The 19,697-nt window shown below is 44.4% G+C and overlaps 1 protein-coding gene across 1 annotated transcript in view; it reads right to left on the bottom strand.

Annotated features, from left to right (window-relative positions):
* Positions 1-535: 535 nt before the first annotated feature.
* RNF207 (ring finger protein 207) overlaps positions 536-19,697 on the bottom strand; it is a 100,676-nt gene continuing 81,514 nt past the window's right edge. The window contains exons 12-17 of the mRNA XM_088447717.1: positions 13,598-13,790; positions 11,379-11,564; positions 10,932-10,983; positions 7,451-7,568; positions 6,037-6,117; positions 536-1,807 (exon numbers count right to left, since the gene is read on the bottom strand). Coding sequence (XP_088303843.1) covers positions 1,660-1,807; positions 6,037-6,117; positions 7,451-7,568; positions 10,932-10,983; positions 11,379-11,564; positions 13,598-13,790 — 778 coding nt within the window. The 3' untranslated portion in view covers positions 536-1,659. The remainder of the gene's footprint in view (positions 1,808-6,036; positions 6,118-7,450; positions 7,569-10,931; positions 10,984-11,378; positions 11,565-13,597; positions 13,791-19,697) is intronic.

Genomic DNA, 19,697 nt, shown 5'->3' with positions numbered 1-19,697 from the left:
ACTTATGCAATGAATATTTTCCTCTCTTATGTTTGAGTGCTTGAAAATCTAATTTTACAGCCTTGTACCTGCATGTTATAGGCATATATATATTGTGCGTTCATTCTAAAATCTATTACATTATATATATATATATATATATATATATATATATATATATATATATATATATACACACACACACACACACACGGGCCTTTCTTGGTGGTTTGGGGAGTCTGTCCTGAAGACGGTTACCCTCGCTAACCGAAACGTCGACTTGTACAATGCAGTAAGGAATAAATAGGCCTTTATACCTTTTGAAAAAGTCCCTGGTGAGCGCACCTTATTTACTATTGTGGCTATATCTTGATATTACCCTGGACGGAACATTGGGGAAGTACCCCAAGTAGTTGTACATCTATACTCGTGTGTGCCAACCGACTCTCTGGACTATATATATATATATATATATATATATATATATATATATATATATATATATAGTATATATTTATTTATTATATATTATATTAAATAGATCTAAAATGCACACAATAGTATTGGAAACAGTGATGGCTAGTGTACAAAAAAGTCACAGACCTGACTAACACACCGTGTACTAATTGGGTATTTATTGTGATATTTTGTTTTACCCAATCCGAGTGGGAACTCTGCTGAAATGGTCTTTTACCTCTTATCTGCATACTGCAGCCACTGGCATAGGCTAGGAATGGATGTAAATAAATAAAAGAAAAATAAACATTGCGTTGTATATAGCAACTTGTTATATATTATTGGATTGTTAACTGTTAATTTGTGGTGAAAGACCGTTTCATTTACTTTCCAGGTTAATAAATATTTTATTTCTCTTGTGCATATATAAAGCATAAAGTATTTTCTATTGTGAGATTTTAATGTTTGAAAGAAACAATAAAGGACATAAGGGTGATTGGAGCAGCCCAAAGACTTAAGGTGCCCATACACGGTGCGATAAATCAGCCGATCCAACGGAATGGTACGATTTGGCTGCTATATCGCACCGTGTATGGGCATGATATCGGACAACGCGCGCACCCGTGGGGTTGTACATTGCACCCCCAGATCTTACTGCAGGTTCAGTCGAGTGGGGGAGCCAGCATATCGGCGGATGGCCACCCGATCGCACAGTGTGTGGGGACCGTCCGATATGTCAGACGTCGGATCCCCCGTCACGTCGACCAGTGCATATCACACCGTGCATGGCCGGCTTTACACTGTCATATATACACAATAAAACATTATAATGGGTTGTTATGTAGAAAGATAAGGACTTGCTACATATATTTTTCATTAATGTGACCTATCCCGATCACACAGTGGCTAAACCAGGAACCAGGACCTCACTGGCACTGCGAACGCAAGCATGACTTTCAGTCACAAGTACTGGATCCCAGTCCATTCATTGGTCGCTTTGGACGCATACTCAAGCGTGTTGGTTCCGCCCACAAAAATCCGCATTCACTGTGCAAGAATACTTTGATTTGTATTATGTTCAACACACCAGCGCAAGGGGCAGTAATGCGACCTATATATATATAATTGATTCCTTCATAATAGACACCAGAAGGGCTACATTTATCATTTGAGAGACAAACCAACAGTCTTTTTCCCCCATTACTTTTTTTACCGCGTTTTCGCTCAAGTGCTTAACCCTTTCCGGCCTGTGACGTTCTGCCGCAGCCTTTTCAACAAGGGGTCATCGCAGAGCAGGTTTGACGTCCTGTTGTCTGCTTTCAGCTCCAGCATTGTCTCATTCTGATCTTCCGAGCAGAGTGTCACGTTGTTCCTAGGACAGGAAATGCTGGTTATAATACATTTACGTGATCACTGGTTTTGCGTGGGTTTGGGTTGGAGCAGATGTTTTAAACCTGTTTCTAACACACAGTGGAGACCAGCAATATTCATTACAGTGCAGCCTAACTAAATTCACTAGGAACCAGAATCTGGCCCAGTGTATCTGTGATAAATATGGTGCCTTTACAGTGATCGCCTCGGCCCGCAGAATGACTCAGGGCCCCACAGGTTATGAATATCACCAAGGGGTCTTATTGCTGTAGCATTTATCAGCACAACATAGCAGCCATTGCTTGTGATATGAGAAGAGGATTGATTGGTCTGTTGGACAGAAGCCATAGAACAGCCATTAAAGTGAGAGATCTACTACAGCCTCCCATTTTCCGAGCATCCGGGAGGCTTGCCTGCCTTTCTGGGGGTCTGGGAGCGGCACCCTATATTTGGAGGCTCCTGGCCAAATTGGGAGGGCAAGCAAGCCTGTCAGTAACCTGACATCAGTGCCTTCTGTGCTGTGTTCAGCCGGGCTGTCAGTGCAAGCACCCTGTTTATTGTTATGTTGTAAATTTAGATCCCATATTTTATTTGGGCTTCAGGTGCTTGCCCTTACTAAAAGCTCAAAGTGTGATCTTATTAATATCCTGACTCACTGACACCACAAGTAGCCTCGTGCTGACCACAGTCAGAGCCAGATGAATGTCCATAGCAAGCAACCATCCTCAGTAATAAGCTTCCTGCTTTCTGTACATTACACACAGATGCCTGCCAAGGTAACTTACAGGGAGCACTCTCAGGGCCAAATTAACAATGGGGTGGATGGGACTACAGTTCCAGGCCTCCACTTAAAAATAGGCCCATCACCAAGAGAGGATAATAATGACCAGCCCCACTGCTGGCCACATGGTCGTCGATAAATAAATTGTATTTCTAGTTTCCTTACAAAATTATGTCATTTGTTTTACTTTTACATAAATAGGGAGACATTGGGGCTGATAGTGTAGGGGATGTACCACATGGCACTGGTCACACCCACATGTTACTGACCACACCCACACAACACTAGTCACTCGTACATGGGATTAGCCACACCCACATAGCACTGGTCACACTCACATGCTACTGACCACACCCACACAATACTAGTCACACGTACATGGAACTAGCCACACCCACATGTTACTGACCACACCCACACAACAGTAGTCACACGTACATGGGACTAGCCACACCCACATAGCACTGGTCACACCCACATGTTACTGACCACACCCACACAACAGTAGTCGCACGTACATGGGACTAGCCACACCCACATAGCACTGGTCACACCCACATGGGACTAGCCACACATCACTGATCACAGCCCCTCCGCTTCTCACAATAGGCGCTTGATCATTGTCATCCCAGGCCCATGTGGGTGTGGTATAAGAGATAGACAGTAATTAGTTAGACAATGTCTAGATAGACACCAGATGTTAGACAGTCAATGGTTAGACAGGGAAAAAAGTTAGACACAAATAAAAATCAGACACACTAAAGTTAGACATGTAAAAAGTTCAACGGGGTCAAAAGTTCGACATGAAAATGGTCGACACGAAAACGGTCAACAATTATTATTTTGTTTTTCAGCCCTAATCTTCACCCTAACCCTCCCCTTGGTGCCTAACCCTAACCGTGGGGCTAAGGGCCTAAACCTCCAGTAAGTGCCTAAACCTAACCCGTTTTTTTTTTAAATGTGTCGACCATTTTTATGTCGATCTTTTACATGTCGACCTTTTATACCTGTCGAACTTTTTACATGTCTAACTTTAGTGTGTCTGACTTTTGTCTGTGTCGAACTTTTATCCTTGTCTAACTATTAACTGTCTAACATCTGGTGTCTATCTAGACATTGTCTATCTAATTACTGTCTGCCTATAGTACGGAACCCGCCCATGTGACCCTTAATCTGGACCTGAGCACCCTGGCAAGTTACTCATTACTAATGCTGGCTGTTTGCTGCAAGCTGTGCCTGGCTGTAATTGAGGCACCCGTGAGCAGGGCTGGATTGAGGACCACATGGGCCTGGAGCTGAAAATGACCAAGGGCCTATTATGAGAAGCAGAGGTGTGACCAGTGCTGTGTGGGTGTAGCCAGTGCCATGTGGGTATGTACACCCCTATACTCTCAGCCCAAATGTCTCCCTAATATGTAAAAAAAAAAAAATGCTTCATTTTGTGAGGTAAATAGAAATACAATTTTACTACTTATGATTTATGGCTGACTGTGTGGAGAGCAGATGGTCAGTCAACATCATCATATTGTCATGACAATGGGCCTTTTTTATGTGGAGGCCTGGAGCTGTAGCTCCATCCGCCCTATTGTTAATCTGGCCCTGCCCGTGAGGCTGCATAAAGGACCTGTAGGAGGTGAAGGAAGGAGTTGGAGGGCAGCAGCACTATTGGGCATCTTCCGTATAGGAGTAAAGTGGTGAGCTTTGGCTATAGACAATATTATCTGATTTACACTGACAGCCTTCCAAAAAGTACAACTAAAAACAGAACATTTGTTATGTTAGTTTCCCTCTAATAGTTCCCAGCTAGCCTGAAGCAGCGCCATTGTTCTTACTGTAACACCAGCTGAGGATCCTATCCAATTATAGGTGATCAGACATCTGTGTGGAGAGGAGAACCAGGGCAGAATGGAGAGGAGAGTGGGGGAAATAATAATTAATTGCTTCTTATTGTTTCTAAACAATCGCGTTAAAGGCCATTCCCAAAAGCAGAAAAGATGCAGGTGCACCCCCATATCCCAGGGTGGCTGCCTTTGTGGGATTGTAGGTGTGTGTACATAGTGGTGAGAGTGATAACTAGAGTCCGTTATCCATCAGCAGGATCCTTCTTCAGCCAAACATTTATCCTTTTCTCCTAAAGCTGCTCGGTTTATCCTGCTTCATAGATCAATCACAAGGGGACACTGGGGCACATTTATTATATACGTCACTTTGGTGTGTTTCTGTGTTTTTGTTGCAAAAGTAGAAATGCATGCGCACAACCCCTTCCTATCAGAAAATATGAAACTTGACACCTCCTCCCGGAAAGGCTGCTATCTCAGCCCCAGTGGCGTACATACAGTGGGTGCAGGGTGCTCCCGATGCGTCAGATGGGCCAGCACTGTGGGCCTGATTCAGACCCGGACGCTATGCTGCGCTTGCTCGCATTGAGCGATTTTTCGCAATCTGCGCATGCGTATGTCGCAATACGCGTGCGCGAACCAGTCATTGCGATGGGAAGGTGCTTGCCCGTAGCCCGCAGTCGGGCCGCTATTTTGAGTGACAGATAGTGCCGTTTGTGGGTGGTAACAGGGGAAGGTGCTTGAAAACAGGGGTGTGGATGTGCAAACGCAGGCGTGCCCGACCGTCAAAACGGCGTTTAATGGGCGTGCATAATTAGCAAAGTAGCGTCATTACACATTTGACTGGGTTGTATTTTAGCCTGAACTGCTCGCAATGTTGTGGTGGGAAAAGGCTACCACAAGCGCTGCGAGCAGCTCCGATGGCTCTCGATGTTCCCGATTAATCCTATAACTGCTGGAGATGACGTGTGTTTCGAGTGGCAAAGGGGCGTCTTTATACAGGTGCGAGCGCATAGTGCGGCCGCTCGCTATTACATAGTGGGCGGCTTTACGCAACGCAGTGCGAGCACATGATTTAAATAGCCGGCCCCTTTAGCCAGCGAGTGGACGCAAATAGCGTCCGGGTCTGAATCAGGCCCTGTGTGCATACAGAGCAGACGCACCCTGCCGTGCAGCAGCCTGTCCCCGTCTTCTGCCGGTTGTGTCAAAGTCACTGGCAACCTTTGTCCTAGCGCCATATTTCCAAATACACTGCTGGAAACATGGAGCTGTCGGCATGGGGGGGGATGTGCAGTGGGGGCCCCTCTTCCTCCTCCTAAAACACCTCCACTCCGGCTAAAATCCATGCACTTTTGGTAAGCACTGGCACTACCCACAGAATATAGGAGCAGCTGGCACATGTCAAGAGGGGGCAACATGTTTTGGATTTTCAGAAATATCTCACAGTGTCACAGAAACGTCTTTAGTTGGTAGTCTGTAAAAATGGACAACTTTTCTCATTTAATTAGTAATTACCTGTACGCAACACAAGAAAAAGAGAGGACAATTTTGAGGTTAGTATCCCATTAAATATACCCGTATCAGTATACATAGAGGTGTATAGCATCTAACCTGCTACGCGTCTCTGTCAATAAAGACTCTTCAAATATCTTCTCTGATGCTTCGCTCTTCAGCTCTCTCGCCTCTTTCAGTCTAGTTGGTATAAACAAAATAGTGTGAAACAATTCATCAGTCACTAATAGGGGCTGATTTTGAGATGGGGGCACAGCATCTGATTTAGAGGAGGATGCAGTGCCGATTGTTGTCCGATGATTTTTGTACTGCGCAAGTGTCCCGATGGTTACTGTCAACGATCGCAGAAAGAATTTGGATGCAGAAAAGAGCCAGTTTTGGTAGCCGTTCCTAGGGGGGGTAACAGAAGGGGTGACCAGAAAGACGAGGGCGTTTTGCAGCCAGTGACTGCATCCAAAGACGGTTGCAAGGCCCCGGCAGCCATGTTCAGATGGGATGTAGTCAGGAAGCCGGCGGTGGAAGCCCGGCATGGGACTAATGATAGACGTCTAAATACCGATGCCTATCATTAGCCCCACGCTGAAATCCCGACGCCCGGAATACCGAACATAGGTAAGCCGGGCGTCGGGAGCTTCTAGCCACGGGGGGGGGGGGGGGGATTCTCCAGCGGGGACAAGGTTAGGCTAGGGGAAGGGGGGGTTAGGGCCAGCAACATTTGGGGGAGGTTAGTGTTAGGCACTGCCTGGAGGGTTAGGTTTAGGGTACGGGGAGGGGGGGTCAGGTTTAGGCACACCTGGGGGGAGGTTAGGCACTAGGGGGGGAGGTTATGGTTGGGCACCCCTATGAGAGGGTTAGGGTAAATACTCACCTCAGTTGGGATCTTCATCTGTCGGCCTTCCGGTGTTGGTATTTCATCCGCCGGGTTTAGGTTCGGCAGTAAACATACCGATTCCATTCCAATGGACATTCCGAGCATCCCTAGGGCTGCACTAATGTCCCATGGTGCGGCTGATGTGTGTTAGATGGTGCGACTTTTTGCACAGAGCGGCAGATTAGAGATGCAGACGGTGGGCCTCTCGGTATAAATTTGCAGTGCCGCTGCGCAAAAAGACTCCGTCGTGGCTGCAATAGCGTTCACCTTTGAATCAGGCCCTTTGTACAGTACCTTTCCAAAATAATGTTGAACTGCTGGTGGGGCATATGCAAAATGTGCAGAGAGATCTACATGTAAGATGCGTGTGCAGCCATAGAGAAAATGCTCTGGAGAGAGACATTATTACATGTATGATCTGTGTGCACACCGTACTAGGAACATGCTCCGGAGAGAGACATTATTACATGTAAGATGCGTGTGCACACCATACTAGGAACATGCTCCAGAGAGAGACATTATTACATGTAAGATGCGTGTGCACACCGTACTAGGAACATGCTCCGGAGAGAGACATTATTACATGGTCACATGGCTGCTTTCAGGGATACATTTTGTTATTATTTGTGCAAGTGGTTATACCTGGGCTCCAGACGCTCTTTAACCTTGGCAATGGATCGTACATAGGGCGCAATCTGTTTGGCAATTGTTGTTAAGTAGCTGTTCTCTTGCTTCAATTGCTGGAGGTCATGGAGCTGAGCTGTCAGTCAGAGAGAGATACTAGTTATTAGTGTACATGGACAGTGCAAGTATTACTACACTAGAGAATTAGATCTACAAATTATACACTAGCCACCGGAGAGCGGGATACAAGGTATGACTAGTCACGAGAGAGCGGGATACATGGTATGATTAGTCACCGGAGAGGGGGATACACGGTATGACTAATCACCAGAGAGTGGGATCCATGGTATGACTAATCACCAGAGAACGGGATCCCTGGTATGACTAGTCACCAGAGAGCGGGGTCCACGGTATGATGACTAGTCACCAGAGAGCGGGATCCACGGTATGACTAGTCACCAGACAGCAGGATCCACGTTATGACTAGTCAACAGAGCGGGATCGACGGTATGACTAGTCAACAGAGAGCGGGATCCATGGTATGACTAGTCACCATAGAGAGGGATCCACGGTATGACCAATCACCAGATATCGGGATCCATGGTATGACTAATCACCAGAGAGCGGGATCCATGTTATGACTAGTCCCCAGACAGGAGGGTCTATTGTATATTAGTCACCATAGAATGGGGTCTACAGTATGATTAGACACTAGAGAGCTTGGTCTATTGTATACTAGTCACCAGCGTGCGGGGTCTACGGTATGACTAGTCACCAGAGAGCAGGGTCTATGGTATGACTAGTAACCAGTGAATGGCATGTATAGTATACTAGTCACCAGAGAACAGGATCTACAGTATGACTAGTCACCAGAGTCCAGGGTATACAGTATGACTAGTCACCAGTGAATGGTGTCTATTGTATACTTTTCACCAGAGAACAGAGTCTACGGTATTATTAGTAACCACTGAAAGGTGTCTATTGTATACTAGTCACCAAAGTGTGGGTCTACGGTATAATTAGTACCCATTGAGTGGCGTGTATTGTATACTAGTCACCAGAGAGTGAGGTCTACGGTATGACTAGTCACCAGAGAGTGGGATTTTTGGTATGACTAGTCACCAGTGAATGGTGTCTATTGTATACTAGTCACCAGAAAGTGGGGTCAACGGTATGACTAGTCACCAGAGAGCGGGGTCCACGTTATGATGACTAGTCACCAGAGAACGGGATCCACGGTATGACTATCACCAAGAGAGCGGGATACACAGTATGACTAGTCACCAGAGAGCGAGATCCACGTTGACTAGTCACCAGAGAGCGGGATCCACGGTAATCACCAGAGAGCTGGATCCACAGTATGACTAATCACCAGAGAGTGGGATCCACTGTATGACTAATCACCAGAGAGCGGGATCCACGGTATGACTAGTCACCAGAGAGCGGGATCCACGGTATGACTAGTCACCAGAGAGCGGGATCCACATTATGACTAGTCCCCAGACAGTAGGGTCTATTGTATACTAGTCACCATAGAATGGGGTCTACAGTATGATTAGACACTAGAGAGCTTGGCCTATTGTATACTAGTCACCAGTGTGCGGGGTCTACGATATGACTAGTCACCAGAGAGCAGGGTCTATGGTATGACTAGTAACCAGTGATTGGCATCTATAGTATACTAGTCACCAGAGAACGGGACCTACAGTATGACTAGTCACCAGAGTCCAGGGTATACAGTATGACTAGTCACCAGTGAATGGTGTCTATTGTATACTTTTCACCAGAGAACAGAGTCTACGGTATTATTAGTAACCACTGAAAGGTGTCTATTGTATACTAGTCACCAGAGTGTGGATCTACGGTATAATTAGTACCCATTGAGTGGCGTGTATTGTATACTAGTCACCAGAGAGTGGGGTCTACGGTATGACTAGTCACCAGAGAGTGGGGTTTTTGGTATGACTAGTCACCAGTGAATGGTGTCTATTGTATACTAGTCACCAGAAAGTGGGGTCAACGGTATGACTAGTCACCAGAGAGTGGGGTCTACGGAATCACTAGTCACCAGAGAGTGGGGTTTTCGGTATGACTAGTCGCAAGTGAATGGCGTCCATTGTATATTGTATACTATGCAGGGTTTATGGTATAATTAGTAACCAGTGAATGGCGTGTATTGTATACTAGTCACCGGATTGGGGTCTACCTTATGACTAGTCACCAGAGAGTGGGGTTTTTGGTATGACTAGTCACCAGTGAATGGTATCTATTGTATACTGGTCACCAGAGAGTGGGGTCTACGGAATCACTAGTCACCAGAGAGTGGGGTTTTCGGTATGACTAGTCACCAATGAATGGTGTCTATTGTATACTAGTCACCAGAGAGCGGGGTCTACGGTATGGAACGGGTATGTAATGCTGGCTGTCGGGGTGCCTCCTGTCACAATACAGACAGCAGCATACCAATGATTGGTATCCCGACAGGGGTCGGGTAAGTATACTTACCCTCCCCCTTCTCCCACTAACCCTCCCTTCTTGTAGCCTAACCCTAACCTTCTCCTTTAGTTCCTAAATCTAAGTCTCCCCCCTTAGTGCCTAAACCTAACCCTCCCCCCTTAGTGCCTAAACCTAACCCCCCCTAGTGCCCTCCCCCCTTAGTGCCTAAACCTAACCTCCTCTAGGGGTGCCTTTCCCTACCCCCCCAAAAAAAAAACTAAGGCTAACCCCGCTCTTACTTAAGCTAAACGGCTAACACTAAGAGCGCCCTGGCTTACCTTCATTTGGGCATGCGTCCTCCTGGATTCCGCCATCGAAATTAAGATAGGCATCGATAAAGACCGGCAGCCTCGCGACCAGCGGTCTCATAACTACATCCCCTACGGCATGACTAGTCACCAGAGAGTGGGGTTTTCGGTATGACTAGTCACCAGTGAATGGCATCTATTGTCTACTAGTCACCAGAGAGCGGGGCCTAGGTATGACTAGTCACCAATGAATAGCATCTATTGTATACTAGTCACAAGAGTGCAAGGTCCTGGCATGGACCGCTCAGTCCCATTGTATTGTTTGTGTACATCCTATTGTAAGGTCTGCTATGGAGTATAGAAGGAAGTTTTTCTTTGAAACACTCCAGGATTCTTACCCATGATGTTATATATGGTTATAGAGACAGCTCGGGCAGTCACCCAAAGGCACTTGGCAAGGAGGAGCCGCATTATATAGCATCCAAGGTATATATAAAGCTATAGATTGTAAGCTGGCGAGCAGGGCCCTCTTACCTCTCTGTCAGTCTCTGCTCACCCAGTCTCGCTTTATTATTGTTTTGTTCCCAAGTGTAAAGGGCAGCGGAAAATATGCTGAATAAAATAATACACAAGGCTTTTTTTTTAACATCCTGTTTCTAACTATCTAGAGTGGAGCTGACCCATTGCCATGGAGTATTTTGGAGAAAAGGATTTATCAGTGAGTATAATCCGCTGTTCTCTCTTCAACACATTACCTTCATAAATCTCCTGCTCATTTGCAACCCTCTGATAGGTTTCCTCCCAAATCTGGAATGAAAGGAATGATACCATGCAGTAGGGTTATAATTGGGTCTTTTCCCACAAACACCAGTGTGTAGAGCATGAATTGCTACCCTAATATCATATATAATGAGTTTAGGAAACGATTGTACATGACCAGTTCTGGGTAATATGTCGCTTGGCAGATAAAAAGCTCACATTTATTATTTTGAAAACAAAAAAGAATTTTACTTGAAGTGGAATTTCCCACAGAACAAACATTCTAGTCTGGGACGGGTAGAAGTTATGCTCACAGAACCTCTTTTGGACCCAAGAGGTACCATATTATCTTTGTAAATTTAATCCATGTAGTTGCTACCTATATAACAAGCCAGAAGTATATAGGTGTCCTCTCTGGGCATTATAGGTGACTGTAGCTTTACCTCCTCAAATTCCGTCCTCATAATTTCTACTGATGAATACTCCGACTCGATCTGTACGTCCACCTGGAGAGATTTCTGGATAATGTCACTCATGGTATCCGTCTTAATAAGGGAATGGTGCCTTGTAAGGTCTCTGTGCAGCTCCTGGACTTTGTCCTTCAGGTTTTGTATCTCTAACTGGATGGTCTAAAGGTGAAAACAGATGTGGTGTATAATGTCATTGCTATACATTACTCTGGGCCTAATTCAGCAAGGATCGCAATTGCAAAGCTGCACGCAGGCTATAGATATATGATGTATGCACGCAGGCTATAGATATATGATGTTTGCACGCAGGCTATAGATATATGACATTTGCACGCAGGCAGATTTGCAATTGCGATCCTTGCTATTATGCAAATAAGCAGGAGATGTATGACACCACCTGCTGCATTTGCGATCCCAGCACTGCGATGGAGGTCGCAGGCTAGGGTCACCATCGCGACCATCGGTCGTCGCGATGGTGGACGGCACACCGGGCCTCTGCCCAGCTGAGTAAGCCTTAGCTTACTTAGGTGGGCCGGCTTGCGAGCCCAGGACACTGCGTTGATCAACACAAATCCTGGGCTGGCCACTCCCGGAAAACAGGGTGGACACGCCTCCCGTCTCCGGGAACGCCGGCCAACCCCGCCCCTGCACTGCTCCCTTAATTGCCTCTGCCTGTCAATCAGGCAGATGCATTCAAGGGTCTACGTGCGACTACGTAGGACCCATTCTGCACACTCGCACGCGCAGATCCCAATAATCGGGAATCTGCGATCAGCAGTGCACACCTCCCTATGGGCCTGATTCAGCAAGGATAGCTGATGCGATTGCAGCTGCAATTATGTACTCAGCTCTGCTGCGAAAGTATACTAATATGTGCAATCCCAAAGCACTCGCTGGGACAACATGCAGACACACACTTCCCCTCTCGCGCATCCGTAACACCTTGCAATCCAGCCAAAACATCGGTAACATTGAAGTACATCAGAGCCACTCGCACATTTACAGCAGGTCAGACCTCACTTAAAAATTGCTATCTTTCCTGTACGCAGTGAGCACTCAAGCTGGGTATGCCGTCACAGGGCCTAATTTATGTGCGCCCCTGTAACGGCGTTCAAATGCACTGGCACGACTGCGCACCACCCCCAAATGCTCACTTCCTGTCAATCACTCTGCGATTGTTCTGCGTGGTCTCCGTGATCGCAGTAAAGCATTTGTACGCATGCGCAGTGCGCAACAATCGGCCATCTGCGCACGCTTCTGCAGTTGCGATCCACGCAGAATCAGGCCCTATATCCCGAACGCAAGAAAAGTTTCAGGTATGTTCAAGAACATGGTCACAGACTGGGAGCTCGATCGCAACTGTATGAAATGTGTATTAAAATGAGTTCAATAAAAGCCAATAAGGTAATTCCCATAGATTGTAAGATTGCGAGCAGGACCCTCTTACCTGCATGTCTGTCTGTCATTACACAGTGTTGTTTTGTTACGGGTTGTTCCCAATTGTATAGCGCAATGGAATATGCATGCGCTATATAAGTAACTATTCATATTATTATTATTATTATTAATAATAATTCTCACCATTGGGTTCAGATTTTAATCCCATGTTTAAAATGTCTCATTCTTTAATAATAGTGGTACAATACATTTTATTGGAAAAAAATAAAAAAAAGCTCCTGAAAATCACAACACTAAAATGTGTCTAACGTGGGCCATAGGCTGTTATATGCTTGTACCCCTTCTTCTCAGTGCGTATTTATGAACAAGCCTTCTTCAGGGTTGGGGGACGCTTGATTAAATACTGCACTCTCATTGGTCCCAACCAGATGATTTCCACATTTCATTACTTACAGTATGTACCGATGTAGCACTGAATTATTTAATGGTTCTATCATGTATTCCAGGATGGGGACAGAGGCGCCAAGAGGGAGCGGTGGTGGGTGGAGCCTGGGAGTGGGTACCTGGGCCCACCAATGTCTTGGAGGCTCCAGGTGGGGAAAAGGGGAATTGGGTATGCTCATATATAGTGATCTGGGGGTCATAAAAGTGAAATCCAGGCTTTCTCCATAGCGATTGCTGGCTGTGACATTGTGTACAGTCCGGATGATGAGATTAACATTTACCTACATTATTACTGCTCCCTGGGGACACAAAGCTCACAACGGCAGCCTGCCAAGATCACCTTCACTTACCTTGTACATTTCTTCGTAAATGCGGCAATGTTTAGTGAACGGGCTTTCTTCTCCTTCGGCCAGCAGGACTTTTGTACTTATATGTCGATGCACGGTAGGTTTCCGAACAATGGAGCCAACGATGGACATTTTATCGCAGGAGGCGGTACATCCGGGCATTATTAACGTCTTTGAACACTGACCACTGGAAATCCTGTAGAGAATATGGGTGACATTACTAGACCTGCTAGACATGAGGTAAAATTATCTGCCATTTGCTGGTGACATGCTTAGAACATCCCCTTCGTGGTTTTTAGCTTAAAGCCTGCAAAAACAAAGCAAAAAAAGTACCAGTGGAATTAGAATAAGCTTATTTGAAGAACACCTGCTGTCACATCCAATGGAGGTAGACATTATGTCAGCACAACCCATAACAAAATAGAAAAAAGCTTTCAATTCACAAGGAACCCTCGGCACCACGGTCGTACGTCATTGCCGATATTCACTTGTTTCAATCCACAAAATGGCTGCCTCCATGGCACAGGGAACCCGCACGGTAAGTGCCTCATTATGTACAGAGAAGGGCATGGAACATAAATCTGGTTGAAACGTCTGGCAGTCATATCGGTAAATATGTAGCCGAAAACAAAGAAACAGCTGTTGTGTACTCATTCATTTTACCAATCAAACAAAGGCACAAAAGTAGCTCTTTAATTGATATAGGGACGGATTCTGATTTGGTAATAACGTAGGAAAAGGCGAGTAACTGTGCATCTTGGTAACACCACGCTATACTGCAGGTGGGGAAGATCGATAATTTCACAATTCAAATTTGCATAATAATTTGTGTGGTTTTAGGACCAAAACATAACTTTTTGCATTTATTTCAATATGTTATATATTGAAGACTGCTTGCTGATTTGATTATTTGAATAAATGCTATTGATAAGCATGTTACAAAATTATATATATATATATATATATATATATTGGTAAGACAAAAAATAGGGTGACAGCGACCTCTGGTGTCCCAAACAAGTAAAATTATGACTGGGAAGTCTGTTAACAGTATAACATCAGTTTTATTTAGTGAAAAACAAATCTGGCATAAAATATATTCCATAAAAGTAGGCTAGAAATAGGTGGAGTAATAAAACAGCACTAAAATCAGACTGCTGCACTGGTAGTCAAGTAAAGCAGCACTTTAAAAAAAAAAAAGGGAAAAAAATATATATTTTTTTAAAAGATAAAAAGTATAAGAAGTAAAAGATGCTTATCTTTCAGGAGAGGTGCAGTCTGGGAAGGCCCAATCCGTTTCGTCAGATAGACTTCGTCAAGGGATTTGTTTTTACTAAATAAAACTGATGTTATATTTTGAACACACTTCTGAGTCATAATTTTACGGGCTTGGGACACTAGAGGTCGCTGTCACCCTGTTTTTTGTCTTGCCAATTGTTTATATAGGCTACTTACCATCGCCTATTTTACTTAGGGGTGAGCTGACACCAAATATATTTGGGAGTGTCAAATACGACTGAGTTCTGCTAAATTGTGGCGCTGTCTGCAACTTTGGAGCTTTCCCCGTGGCCCGCCGATGGTGTTCAAAGGCGCACCCTGTCACCCCCTCACCAGTGATGCAGTCCAGGTTTGTTTCAGTTAGTGTAGTGCAGACCGCAGTGAGTGATGTCCGCACTACACAGTAACAAACACACCAGCGTTGGGTAGTACACTCGTACTACCTGGCGGCGGTGTGTTTGTTTTAGTAGCCAATGAGAGTCAGGCATACTCTCATTGGCTGCTGCACCCACGGACAGAGCCGGGCTGGAGGTCACTCATGAGTGTGTGAAGTGAAAGATGTCATATAAAGTCTCTGCCATAGTGCTGAGTGGGCCGGGAGGACGGAGAAGCGGACGTCAGCGGGCGCAGGAACAGGTTCAGGTAAGTATTGTTTTTTTGTTGTTGTCTGTGTATATGTAAGGGGCACTACATATTGGGGACCCCTACTGGGGGCGCTACATAATGAGGACCACTACTGGGGGCACTGCATAGGGGAGCAGTTATGGGACATAATTATTTGAGGATGGGGGCAACTGTCTGACATAATTAGTGGAGGAGGAGGGACAGTTATGGGACATAATTATAATTGTGGGAGGAGGGGGGCCGTTCTGGGACCTAATTAAAATTGTAGGAGGGGGAAGCTATGGAACATAATTGTGTGAGGAGGGGGCAGAGTCTAAATACCGCAGCAAAGGTTAGTGGTCCTCGGGCTTCGTTGAATTTTTTAATGTGGCCCACACTGTCTTAAAGGTTGAAGACCTCTGATCTAAGGTCTACCCGGGTGAAACCAGGTACATTAGCTAACGTATATTTAAGTTTCAAACTAAATGTAACTCTTCTGCAATTAAATTAGAGAAACAATCCTAACCATCCATTATCATGCTATAATGAGCCATAGGAGAGGAGATGATATTATAGCGTGTAAACAGCTGATGTGGCTCCAGCCCGGGGAAAAATCACAAAGGGTTAATAATCCTCATTCACAGGACTATGTATAATTACTTTCCACCTTTCTTGCAGCATCTGGTACTGTGGAAAATGGAGTAGTATACATTTTCCATTCTTTTAAAAAGAAAAAACATAAAAAAACAACACAAAATAAAACACACACACAAATAACTATGCTATTATAATTTAATAAGAATTTTAACCAAGTGAATGGAACAGATATTTTAGTAAAAAATCTGAGGTAACAATATAAAAAATACCCTTATTCTGATTATACCCCTATGGTCCACTCCATGAATGGCCAGTTTAGCAGGCTGAGATAGAGATTTTTTTGTACTGAAACAACAATTAGCACACTTGTATTTACCCACAGTCCTGGACACTCCTTTGGGTTTCCTTTTTATATAGGCTGAGTCGACGGGTACTCTTTCAGTAGATGAAAAGACAATAGACTCTGCGCTTAAGGTTGTTACTATATAGCAGCTCTTAATAAAATGGCAATAATGTAATAAAATATATAGAGCGCTTGTATAATAAGTTATAAATGTGTAAATGCAATACCTGAGGGAATAAAATTTTGGTTAGTAACCATAAGTTTATTCCCACAGGTATTGCGTTTCCACATTTATAACTTATTATACAAGTGCTCTATATATTTTATTATACTCTTTAAGTAGAGGCACTTTCTCTCCCTTAAGGTGCCTACACACTTGGCGATTTTTTACCCGATGTGGCCGATTACGATGCAACGGAACGACAGATCGTGTAAAAAATGCCCAAATCGTGAGTCCCCACTCACGATGTGACGCGCGTCCCCGCTGGTCGCACATCACATCGTCAAATCTGCTGTGCTGTAGGGCAGATCTGACAATCTAGGAAAGCAATGCACTGTAAAAAGTCTGGATGCAGGAGACATCGTATGAAGCTTGGACAGCAATTGTGTGCAGAGCTGCCGGGGAGAGTTTCAAGGGAAATCGTACACATCGTGGATTCGTGTGCAGATCGCCAAGTGTGTAGGCACCTTTACTCAGATGCCGGCTCCATGGAGAACGGCCGGTCACAGGCCCCGTCTTACAGCGGCCGCTAATTCGGAGCTTTGTGTTCCTTACACTGAGTATCCGACAGGTGCCTTGTGTGGTATATGAGGGCCGATGGCCACGCGTCTCTGCCACCATCGGCCCTCATATACCACACACGGCCTACTTAAAGAGGACTCGTTAACTCAGCCTATATAAAAAGGAAACCCAAAGGAGTGTCCAGGACTGTGGGTAAATACAAGTGTGCTAATCGTTGTTGCAGTATATATAAATCTCAGCCTGCTAAACTGGACCATTTTTTTTTAGCGCTCTAATTACATTATCAAGGGCTGGATAAGCATTATAACAACTGAAGATATTTCAAGCCCTCCACTATTAAAAGTGCTCTTACATCACGGGACTTTGATGAGAATAAAAAGACCTTTTGTAACTAAGGGGCATAAGTATCAAAGCTTGTTGTGAGATAAAATTGTGACATATATATCACCAACCAATCGGCTCCAAACTATCATTTCTTAAACCCAGCCTGCAACATGTAAGTTAGAAGCTGATTGGTTGGTGATATATATCTCACAATTTTATCTCACATCAAGCTTTGATACATATGCCCCTAAATACGTTTTCATTCCTCTATATTTTCTAATGATTATGCTCTTACTGCATGTGAATTGCTAATCAATGTTATTCTGTGAGCAGCTAGAAGTGCAATAATACAATGTAACTGAATTGGATTATGAGTATAATACTTTGTATCTAATTGAAAGCTGGTACTGATATAATATAGATATACTTTTTAAATGCTGAATTCATGTGAAGTTAGGATACAGTATTGCTAAGTGTATAGTTCTACTGTATGTGTATGGTTTTTATGATTTATTCATTTAATAAATATTATAAAAGATTTATATATATAGATATAGATATGTATATACACACACAATATATGAGTGGTATTTTTATCACACCAGTGCAGTATTTAATTTATTTTATTTTCTTTACATTTTCTTTAAGGCAGCAAAACTCGGGTAGTTAGTAAATGTATTAATGCTTGTGTTTAATACGTCAACACTATGAAGAGACACATATAATATCCTATTGCTTTTTCCCCAGTTTTCCATTTACCACGCAAAAGACAGATTAGCTGCATCAGTGGGTATTCGTCCTGAGTTACGTGATTACAGCCCACCAATCCGCTTTCATAACATAATCTGGACATTCAAGATTTCACAAGAAAAAAATAAAAGCCATTTACCTGAATTTATTGCCTGGTGCTGTGCTAGATTATATCCTATTGCGTTGTGGTGTATAGATGCCGCCTTGGCGATTCAGTGTCAATGAAAAGAAACTCTGTGTCCTTCCAGTTTGCATTAACCATCTGCACTAACTTTAATCCGCTCATGCTTTATGTGACATCAGCCGGCCTAAATATATATATAGACGGTGCTAAAGACTTCAGCTCTGAGAGTTCCTTGAAATTCTGATATAAATAGTGCGGGCAGGGAATGTGCTCGCTCTAACCCCAATGCCCCACTAATCACCCAGGTAAAGACATAAAGGGGGCATGTGACCTACTGTATGTGGAAACTTGTGCCAGCGTGACACAGATAAAGAAACCCTGCTGATGAGCTGCCAACAGCAAACATAGGAACATAATATAATACTGTTTTTCGTAGGTGGCCAACGTTAAATCATGTACATAATGAATTGAGCACAAATAGGTATGTATTGTTACAAGGAGATTACAGATAATCATATTGCAAATTAAATCCTTCACACCGCTTTAATTATCTATTTAAAACAATCAAATGTAACACAACAAGACATTAAAAGTTTTGTTTTGATGTTTTTGGTGATTTCTGTTTGTTTGTTTGTTTGTTTGTTTGATGTTGTTGTCTTTGATTTATTTTCTTCTTTTTTATGCTCCTAGAATAAGAGAAGTTAATGGGCCTGGTACAGGGCGGCAGCAATTCTGTCTGTGTGAGGAATCTCGCCATTTACAGCAAACCGAGCATGTGTCGGGCCTGTGTGCGTAACTTACAGTCGTATAGATCTCAGTCCATTATCCGCTGGCAGCTGAGTGGTTGTGACTGGACGACTGGATGTATGGTAAGACAAGGTACACACTTTGATGACAGATCGGTCAGCAGATCATACCGCCGTCATAGACATTTTGTAAGGCTATACACAATCGGCCACTCAGTGTGTCTGGGCTGACATCACAACTGGGTGGGCATTTAAATTTGCCCGACCAGTTGAGAAGTCAGTGTCGGCGGGTCCCTGCAGCCTATGAACGGATGGTCGACGGGTCATTCATACACATAGCCAGATGTGGCATCGGCTGTGCTGCAGGACCGACCTGATATGTCTAGGGGTGTAGAGAGGCCGTCCAGGCCCAGGTGAAGGGGGTGTGGCCTAACCGCGGGAGGCATGACCACGCCCCCTCAGGATAAAATATAAATTTTTGCAGTGCCGCTTAGCGCTGGGGAGGGGGCACCGTGAGCCCCTCAGCTCGACGCAATGCCGTGGGGGCATGATCAGCGTGATCGCTCCACCCCACAGGCATAGGAGACTGCTGCGGT

The sequence above is a fragment of the Taudactylus pleione genome, unplaced genomic scaffold (genome assembly GCF_031769625.1).
Source record: "Taudactylus pleione unplaced genomic scaffold, aTauple2 ptg000437l, whole genome shotgun sequence".
Lineage (NCBI taxonomy): Eukaryota > Metazoa > Chordata > Amphibia > Anura > Myobatrachidae > Taudactylus > Taudactylus pleione.
Note: the sequence above shows the minus strand (reverse complement) of the source record. Positions and strands in the feature narration are given on the sequence as shown.